General features: G+C 34.9%; 1 protein-coding gene across 2 annotated transcripts; it reads right to left on the bottom strand.

The window, feature by feature from the left end:
- Nucleotides 1-964: 964 nt before the first annotated feature.
- LOC130801192 (uncharacterized) lies at nt 965-10,619 on the bottom strand. Of its 2 annotated transcripts, XM_057664972.1 has the most exons (6): nt 10,145-10,619; nt 8,310-8,440; nt 4,254-4,379; nt 3,375-3,452; nt 2,312-2,439; nt 976-1,496 (listed from the first exon to the last, which is right to left on the bottom strand). In XM_057664972.1, exons 1-6 carry the CDS (start codon nt 10,446-10,448, stop codon nt 1,196-1,198), a joined length of 1,068 nt encoding a protein of 355 aa, XP_057520955.1. In that variant the 5' UTR covers nt 10,449-10,619; the 3' UTR covers nt 976-1,195. The 2 variants fall into 2 exon arrangements, with proteins under 2 accessions (XP_057520956.1, XP_057520955.1); XM_057664973.1 differs by lacking the exon at nt 3,375-3,452 and having other exon boundaries at nt 965-1,496; nt 10,145-10,585.
- Nucleotides 10,620-10,848: the final 229 nt, after the last annotated feature.

Here is a 10,848-nt window from a genome sequence, read left to right as displayed (position 1 = left end):
GGGCAAGGCTAACGTGTTGTGTTGCAGGACTTCAGGTTATTTCTACGGAAGGATTACATCTCACTTCTACTTCATTGACCGTAAACTTTGATAACACTTCCACTTTATGTATTTCAAATGTCTCTTATACTTTCTCGTTTCATTACCGAAACAGTATATAGTTTTACTTTTTTGAATTGAGCAAATTTGTACGTAGTTACTAGCTAAAAATTGTATTTATCATCAACCATCTAGTTACGTGATCAAATGGGTGTTTATAAAGTTTTTGGTTGCATGACTAATAGAATGATTGCGATGGATGGTTTTGTTGTGTGATTTACTCTTCTGATTTACTAAAGTATACTCATGTTGCTGCATATGTATATTGCGATCAAAAAGCTTTCACTATATATCAAACTCAATAGAACAAAACTTTATAAAGTTATTATCAAAATCAAATATGACTTGGAAAAATTGATCATTACTTGTGAGTTGTGACTTAGTTAGAGAGTAAGTTTCACTTTCTAGCTAAGATTATAAGTTCCATTTTCATTTAGCCTTTTCTTTCTCTCAGCCTGTCATATGATCAAAACACTAAAAGACAAATCAGAAGCCCATTTTACTCCTTCGGTCCCTTAAAATTGCTATATTTAGAATTTCAATGTTATAGTTTCTGTAGTAATTGTAACAAATTCAACAGGACAAAAGGAGTAATTACCTTGGATAATTCAACTGCAGCAAATGAGTTAAAGAAATGGTAGTCCTACTACCTTAGAGCTGTAATGATCTATCCTTGTGTTTATCTGTGATGAGGCTATAACCCAGGATCTTTTTCAAGTAGCAACATTACCCAATGAAAATCAACAAAATCCAAAAAATAAGCCAATTCAATCTTCATTTTCAAGAAATATATATATATATATATATATATATATATATATATATATATATATATATATATATATATATATATATATATATATATATAATGAAGAGCTTGAGTATCAAGACTAGTACATTGCGTTTTACAGATAGCGAGCAACACAACACTTTCAACTGTACTTGCTCGGTGATTACAAAACTCGGCACATACCATATCATGTGGCTTCTATATTACAAGCTAATATACACTGGCATAGTCATCGGTGAGCTCTAATCCTTCGGAAAGGCAAAAAATGGCTGCTCAAAGCTTGCACAACGCAGGTGCTGTGTGCTTTCAGTAATCTAGAAGGTCAGAAAGGCCAAGCTTTTTGCTATATTGAATGGCTAACAATCCCACAAGCGAGAAGTACGCTAACAAGAAAAACATCCGGGAAAATATCACCCGATGAAATAGTGAGGCTAGCATTGCAGCCGAGGCTCTAGCAAATGTGCTTAAAAATCTACCACATAATGTAAACAAAATAACCAAAAATATGGCTGTAAAAAAACCACCAATGACACCAACTACAGCTCCCAATCCAATGTACTTGAATTTTGTCTGACCAGATAACCAGGACTCTGTCAATTTTGTGAACCTGCAGTAACAAAAGGTGTAATGGATGAGCATGATATTTTTATAGACAAGTTCAAGCAACGTAAATTAGCTGATCATTACAGACAAAGTCGAGCAACAGAAATAACATGACATCCTTGTCATTAATGGATCCAGAGATCATATGGACTTAAGGGTAGATTAGCAATGCAATGACAGCTCTACGCTCAACTTCATGTTCACCATATCACAGGCATGCCAAAAATAAGGGAATTTCGTATTGTTAAACTCACCTGATATATGCAACTCATCTAAATGTGACTCACAATCGATGGTTATCAAGATATGATGTTAGGTTGCAATTCAGATGCAGGAAAATACAGATCGGTCATTCAAATATTATCAAGAAGATAAAGCAAGAAGCGTGGCCTTCCGATCAGAGCAAGTAACTATCAAAAAGCTGAGGAGACTAGGAGCGTTACAACACAACTTAAGCTCTTTCATATATTAGTATTCCTTATTTCGAGGGGGCCAAAGTTTTATTGTTCTTTGGTTTCGGATTATAATGAATCATATTATTGACTTACTAAATCATATAATGTGCACTTCTTATTTATGTGAAATTGCAGATCATGTGCGCTACAAAGGGCCAACAAAAAAATGGGTAAGGTGGCGTATGATTGCGTACATATGATCCTCCAAATCCCACCTAGGTGGGAGCCACTAAATGAAAATGGGGTAATAAAATGTTGTATTACCAAAACATTAATGACATATAAAGGATAACCTTTTGTAGAAGCGGAGTAAAGATGTAGGAACTACACAAAATCATAGACAAGTTAAATGATAGACACATACAGTATCGAGTATCTTCTCATCATCTCAGACCAAGTGGGATCCTTTCCTTGGCAACCAAAGTAACTATCCTCAAATATCTTAACTTTTGATCTTCCAGAGGTATACCAGCAATCGTAGGTTTCATTCACCTGCATCACATGAACAGAACTTCATCACAAGATAGAATTTCAATGTGGGAAAAATTATAGTGATATTATCATTTCATGATTAAAGTATGCACTTTTCTACAATAAAATGGTCCAATAAATCATATGCACTTTTCATTTATGATATTTGCTATCAATGGTCCATTGGAAACATCCTCTAAAAGGGTAAGATTGCAATACATCTGAATCCTCATAATCCGATTGGATGGGAACCACTTAATAGCATTGAGATAATAGAATGTTAAGAGTCTCATTTCAAGTACTTGTGGAACTATTGTACAATAGTTATCATGACAAGATCATCTTTAAAGTATTATAGTTGACATTAATACAACACTTCGACAATAATGAGGTCAATTACCAGGTCACTTCATAGAGGATAAAAAAACAGCACAAGTATGCAAACACTTCATACAAAAGGCAAATTGGGAATATCTAAAAAGCTTCTCTACGACGTCTGTCTTGAAGACACTGATTAGTTCATAGCTTTCTTACTTCTTTTTCGTGATTTTTTTTTTCTATACTATTCAAGTGCGTACTGATTCAATTTCATATTAAAATCAATTTCATAGATATGAAGTTTAACGCCATAAAGCTGTTTTAACCAAGAACTACACATCCACAAACTATGAGCTCTAGAGCTCTAAATACTCGGAGTCCAAGTACATCCAAAGTTGGTCCTCCACTTCTCTCTATTCACTAGGTAGCTATTTGCTACAAATAATCAACTTCTTTTTGTGGTCATATAAATTCAACAGTAACACAGCTGGCTCTTGCTGTGCCAGAAAATTTGAGATATGATTATATACTTGGCATGGAGTGGAATCATATTGATAGCAGTAGAGGGGCCACAATACTTGCTAATGTAATAGTTCATATTAATATACACAAAAATATATTACAAAGTGGATACACACCATAGTGCAAAACTCGGATGTGGTTGAGGTTGCTACGCCTGCTGTCAACCGCCAAACCACTTTTGCGGTAAATGTGGCCTATATCAAAGAAGTGGTAACCTCAAAAACCTTTGCTGCACAGTAGCAAAGCGGTGATGCAGCTGATATATATCAAAGAAGTGGTAACCTCACACTTTTATGGCACTCGTAAGTCGTAACACTACTATTGTAAGCACATATTCTGCAACAACACTGATAATGACACTTCATTGGAGCACTCTTGCTAGTTGAGAGAAGCATTCAAGCCTACCTAGTACCTACTACTCTGCATATACCAGTGAGGAGCAATCAACAACTCTTTCCTCAGCTCATTTTCAACTCACTGAAACATTTACCTCGCGCTTCATACTCAATTACTCATACAAAATGAGCTATCAAAGTCCAATATTTATAGGAAATTGAAGTCGGCTAGACAAGAGGACATGATGGCGTTAAAAAATACTATATGGATAACGGAACAATTTTAAGAGGCAAGTGCATGGATTTCCATTTTTCTTACAATGTTCTTGCGTGATAATATATTTGCTGCACTAGCTAATTACTATTTCTAAGAATCACTAGCTAGTGTCAATTCCTTGTCGTCAACATATACGCGGCAAATACATCTAGAATGTTCCAGTTCTTGTTAAATTTTATTTTCTAACTCAAAAACTAATTTTACACTTTTAGTACTTGAGATTCAGAAAGATCTAACCCAACACATAAATCCAAGATACTTCAAACAAGGAAAGTTAGACAAGAATACAAGTCTTGAACAATAGAAAATGTCTCTAGGAGAGAAAAACTAACGAACATAAAGGCCTAAAAATGACAAATGAATTAAAAATGAATAGCAAATACCTTTAACATATGTTTAGTCATCCACGCTGTAGAGAAGTTAGGTCTGCAATCACTCGGAAGAGCCTCTTTAGGAGCTTCTGATAGACCAAACAAAATCTGACCTGAGAAATGGTCTCTATATTCCACCTATTTTGTAAAACATGGAATATAAGCGTAAATTTGTGTCGAGGAATCACAATTAATCAGTCAACAATTGAAGTGAGCTTCACGATATTTTACACCCTCAGCTTAACAGTAGTTGCTTCTATAGACTTGACAGCTAAATGACAAAACACAAAAATAAATCTCCACCTCATCTTTTAGTCAAGTTGTATAGAAACCTCAATAGCTAGTCTGATTCAATTCTCAGCCAAAGAGGTAAAACCGTAAAAGTTATGTTTCTCATAATACAGTTGACACAAACGAACACACAATAACATCAGCTATCCAATTAGCCACCATACTGTCATTTCAACACCTACCAAAGAGGCTGTCCCCAAGAATCTATTATCATAAAAGTAAGCATACAACATTCAGTATAAAAGATTCTAAGAGAGTAAAATCTAAAAGTTGGTAACTCGAGAATTTAGTCTTCCATGGCAACATTCCTTTCACCTCCGAACTAGTATAAAGACAATTCTACATTAGGATAACTATAGCCAAAGATCTTTTTCAACTTCAATCTTGCACATGTGCATTGGTACCGAAATCCTCAAAGAAGCATCTCTAAATGTATGATGAATGGAAATAAAGTGAGTAAAACCCTACCCCCTTGAATTTTAATCTAGATTGCTCCCAAACCTTAATGTAAAAAAACTGAGGTGATAAAAGGCTAGGCAAGATTGCTCATGTATTAGAGAAGGTAACCAAACCTGACCAAGCAACCCTCAACAAAGACAGACTCTTATATGACTGACTTCTCTGAGATAATGACAAGATAGAGCTCCCCCTTCCCCAATTAAATTCACTTTACAAATGAGTTTTTAGGACTAATCACTTAAAATATTGAGTATGAATAGAAGCACAGAGAGAAAGGAACGAAAATCAGTTCTAGAAACTAAAATACACAGAGAGAAAATTTAAAGATAATGACATAGAAAAGGTGAGTGTAGAACCTCATTTGTGTAATGAACAACTTCGCATCCTAGAGTGTTCGGGATCTATCTTGTGTAATGAATATACAAGACTTTTGTAATAGATTAATTCTGCCATTGTTGTGAATACTAGCAGAATATAGAAATGTAAATGAGAATAAAATGAAATTGTAGAGTTTATTGATGTGATAGGAGGAAACAAGATACACAAGCTTTTGAGAGGATTGCACTCTCCCAGGACATGAGTATAAAACTCACTCTAAAAATCTAATACAATATCTTGATACCTTTTCCATTTCCCTCTACCTTATTTATACTAATTAGCTCTATAACTAACTAATAGTAAAATATCTAAAATAACCTTTTATCCCATAAATTACAGCTGTCTTGCCCAAAAGGATCTCAACAGGCCAGCTACTGGTCCTTCCTAAAGCAGAAGGACAAGTTATGGTGGTTACAATATGGGAATCGAGAACTGTTTTTAAGCCTTAGGCAGAACAGATTTCCAAAGGCCTTTCATCTCATATTTTATGATAGGATATTTTGCACCCATGCATGACAGGTAAATTATCCACATAAACACGGTGAAGTGGGACCAAGGTCACAGACTCTCTTGACCAACAGAAAAAGCTCAACCTGAGTTGATCTGTAGATGAAATCAAAATAGCTCTATGTGCCCCATGTGCATCTCTGGACCTAAGACAGCAGAACACTTCTTCTTTAACTGGCCCTTTAGCCATAAAGTCTTGGAGAGCTCAGACAGTGACTACCACCTCACTGAAACCTACAAAGGCTAATGAAAAAAAGATGGAAAATCCATTATGCATTAAAATGGATGCTCTTTGGAAGCTTAGTATGCCTAGTCTACTGGATTTCGGAATTCAAAAGTACATCACAAAACATAGAACTAGTAAAGGAATCGGTTCAATACATCCTTAGAACAAAACACTCCAAAGCTGAATGATTGAGAAAGGTTGGAAAAACTGTAATTTGTAATTTTGTTGCAAAGACTTATGTTTTGATGTATTTAGTTGCTCTCCTTTTTGGCAGGAGACGGGAAGGGATTATTTTCTAGAAAAGTTCGCCTTCTTCCAAAAGCAAAGGTAGTAAATTGTTGTCTTTAGTAATTAATGACTTTTCTTCTGTTTTTTAAAAATCCTTTTTTCTTCATGTTTATACAAGCATTTCCAGATTGTTCCTTTGTCATTATAGCTGCATGTCAACTAATCACCTTACTATCGGTACACCTTTTCTTCAATATCATTTTTCCTCCACCATAAAGACCAACTCATAGCCAAAAAAATGACAATAATACAGGCGCACCAACCACATTGGTGATGGAAAACAAATGTAATCAATTAAGGAAAAAAAAAACTTCATAATAAATTCAAACACTTTCTTATCCACCTTTTTCTGGGTTTTGCAAAGTAGGGAATTAATAGTAGAAATCCAAGTCCATCATATGATCTGCTCTACCGACTAGATATAAGACAAGCTGAAAGAGCACACATATGTACAGAAAATAGAAAGGGATGGAACTCAGAGTAGAACAAATAACCGTATAGGAATATAAGATGAGATGAAACGAAAAGAGCTATCATAATTGAAAATAGACAATATTGAAGGCCGGGAGATTGCGAATAAATTTCACGAAACAATTTTTAGAATATTCTAACCATAGATCTCGGTGATGAAGCCGAAGATTTATAGTTCTTTTATTTTGGATTGTTATGGAATATAGTATAATAACTCATTAAATCGTTTGAAATTCTTCATTATTTAAAGTCAAAGTGTTGTTTGTTATCAATGAACAATCAAAAATAACTCCGTTGGTTCAACAAAAGCAAGGTTGTGTCCCTAGATGGGAGTCTAGGTAGGAATCACTTAATGGAATGGGTAATAGAATAGAAAAAAGATGCTGAAGTATAGATCCCAAACACAATTTGCATTCTGATTCTAAGAACATCCAAAATGGAACACATTTTAGGTTTTCACCAAACAGGACATCATGACTCATGAGTGATCACTAAGCCTTTTCAAATCGGCAATGAAGTGGCACTGGCAACCACAAAACATAGTCCTTCCCCAGATTATTTAGAGAAATAAAGGTAAAATGATGACTCACTAGAAGTCATTCACAACCTGAATAGAACTGTCAGGCCCTTGAGGCTCACTAAGCACAGCAAAAATCAGGAACGCAAAGCAATTTGGTAAAAGAACCATATTTGTGAAAATCACCTTCTGCATTAGTTGAAAAGGCAAGCAAGAAAACACTGGATTTACGATTCATGCCAAAACTTGAAGAATCAATTCTGGAACTGCTTCAAAATGCAAGCAAGCAGTGTCTTTAAAGGTAAGGAAGTACAAAGCCTCAATAGCTAAAACTACTCCAAACAATTTATACCACGTTGATAGAGAAAACCTAGTTAATATGTAAAAATTTATTCATTCACTGAAAAGCAATGTTAGTAAGACAAGCTAAAGGTGTCAGACTTGGATTATGTGTCAATACATGCATTCTACATTTCTAATTTTTCCAAGGATACCTGCCAGTGAAGAATCTGAGTAGCCTTAGTATAGCACTAGCTTGGTAAGGTAAATGGAGGATCTAAGATAGTCAGACAATGAGCTTTGTAGTGTAGATGGAAGCTCTAAGATACCATTACAAGTCAACAGTCATCAGAAAAAACCTCTTTATTATCACTTATAAGTGTATAACAATGGTAAGATCACATATATCCGACCCTCAAACCCATCCTAGGTGGAAGTGGCATTGGGGCAATAAAATGTTATTGTACAAGTTATCACATTACGAAAATCACGAAGAACCAAATAGCAAGGAACTTAAAGAAGACTGATTTGATACAGTTAAAAAAAAGAAAATACCGAGGATGATATATCAACCACATTTACAAACATCAAGAATAAGACATCGAATCAAAATTCTAGTGACCATAAACAACAAAATGTATATGAATGCAACCTTAAAAATAGAAGCCCAGTAGTAATCGTAACGACAGCGAAATTTTCTTCTTTCAGATGGGTAAAAAACTCGCTTAGCCTTATAATTAAGCAGCCCAAGTTCACAAATTTTTGTCGATCTCAAGTCGACACCTGCACACATGAATTAATAAATCAATCTGCTTAGACTTCAAAGTGCTGGAAACAATTAGTACTGGCATCAGATTTATCCATTTTGCAACTAGCTATAATTTCATGACCTCAATTATATGTAGATGGTTTCATATGGATTATATACCTGGTTAGCATATTTTCAACCCGGCATAAAAATTTGTGCCCAACATATTATGGAGCTAACAAAATCATTTAACAAGCCCAAACCCTCTTCTACTCCACCTGCCTAAATAATTTATACTGCGTCAATCCCAAAGATTTTTTACTTCCACATTTTAGAGTTTTTCAACTAGGGAATTACTGTGAAAAGGACACCCATAAGCCATATCAAATATTATTGACACCCAAAGGAATCCATGCAGCATCCCTGTTGATATAAGGCTGAAGCTCACTAGAGAGGATAAGTCCTGTTGCAACAGTATATTAGTATTAAATTGGTGCAAATGTAAACTAGCAATGCATCTCGGAGTAGAACATCCCATACCACATTTAGAAGTTACCTTTACAACTGTTACAACATAAGTTCCCAATTTTGACCAAAATTGGGTATTCCCAACAAGTTTGAGATGGCATTTTATGATATATAATCAACCATTATGAATATTTCCCAAAACAACGGTCAATCAAGTTCAGAGCCAAACACCAACAAGTATAAGCAGGCACTCCAATCCATAATGGCTCACCACCATTGTACACATAGCCATCAATAAAATCTCATCTCTGGTCAAATGCAACTGATCATTCATCAATGCATACTAACATAAATTCCTATGCATCCCAAACTCGAACTCTTTAAGAGAAAATAACCATAAAAAAGTCAACAAATATCAATCACAAATAGTACACCTCAAACGTGAAGAAATCTCCAGAATGATCCAAACTTCCACCCTGTTAGCCCACGACATAAACTCAAAAGTCACAACCTTGACATCCCTTTGCCTCACACACCAAAGTTTCATAATTGAGTAAAGAATTCTTTGGCAGATAATTAACTCCACTTGGCCTAGTTCTTCTCAGTTGCAAACTGCATAACTCATTAGCCCTGAATAGAATTCATCCAACTTCTCATTGTTTACACCATTTGGATAATATTTTTGGAAGGAAGTGAAGGGGACAGGAGCGGAGATTAGGGTGTTTTCCTACCAAGTCTTTCTAATGATAGAAGGATTTGTTTTGTTAAAAATGTGAAGGAGTTCCTCCTTCCAATTCTTTTCCCTCCATTTCCTTCCCTTCCCCTATAGATATCCAAATGCGGGAATGCATTTCCCCCCTTCATGTCCCTCCATTTCCTAGTATCTAAACATGGTGTTAATGGAACCCATCTTACATCTCTTAATATGTGGCATCTAATTCACTGTATAAATTCCCTAAATTAGCCCAAAATGACCAAAATTTTATTTATTTGATTCGCCGTTTATATGTGACAATGATTTTTAGTATTGAATTCAACTTACAAGCTTTCAAACTTCAATAAAAACCTAAATCCCTAAATCTTTTCCTTAGAATAAAAAAATTATCATTTCAACATCACAACTACTAGAATCAACTAAATCATAGTTCTACTTCGAGCAATCAACCAACAATGCAAACTCCAAGAAGTACATACTTAAAAACAAACATTATTATACAAGCCTAAAGCTTAAATTAAAAACGGATGAAAACCCTAAAAGAAGGAGGACTTACTGCTGGAAAGAATTTTGCATTGAGAAGGAACAGAAATTGAAGGAGGAATTGAAAAGGTGGCGAAGAGTAAAGCGAAGAAGCCGAAAGCATAAGAAAGTGAGAAAATTGAGATGATGAAGAACGCTACAGCAAAGGAACACCGTCGTAAAACTTCATGTGATGGTTTTTCACTTAAATCATTTGTTGATGATGATGATAATGATGATGATGCTGTTTCCAGTGATGTTGATTCTGATTCTGATGATGATGATGATGATGATGATGATGATGATGATGATGATGGTGGTGGTGGTTGGGAATCCATTAAAGCCGAGTTTTTCTTATCCTACCACTCTGAAAATGGTGAGATTGTGTAATTGAGTAGGTTCAGTGGAAGCTGCTGAGTCTGCTCTTTGCGAGTTACAGATCACCTTTGATACAAGGGAAGATGATAGGGTATTATTAAACCTCAGTCGCACTCTTCATTTTATCGTCATCAATTATATAATGAATTTTTAAAATTGCTCTCACATTATTTTCGACCTTAAAAATTCTAATATCTCTTTAAAAACTTTCTGAAAATATTTTTTAAATTAAAATAAGTTAAAACTTAAAATCCAATCACAATGACAATCAAAATGAGTATAAATACGATTCGATAAGTAATTTAATTTAAAAAAAAAAATAACAAAAAAGGAAGAACACCAGTCGCACTCGACCGGGCC

The sequence above is a fragment of the Amaranthus tricolor genome, chromosome 15 (genome assembly GCF_026212465.1).
Source record: "Amaranthus tricolor cultivar Red isolate AtriRed21 chromosome 15, ASM2621246v1, whole genome shotgun sequence".
Lineage (NCBI taxonomy): Eukaryota > Viridiplantae > Streptophyta > Magnoliopsida > Caryophyllales > Amaranthaceae > Amaranthus > Amaranthus tricolor.
This window is presented reverse-complemented; position numbering and strand designations above follow the sequence as displayed.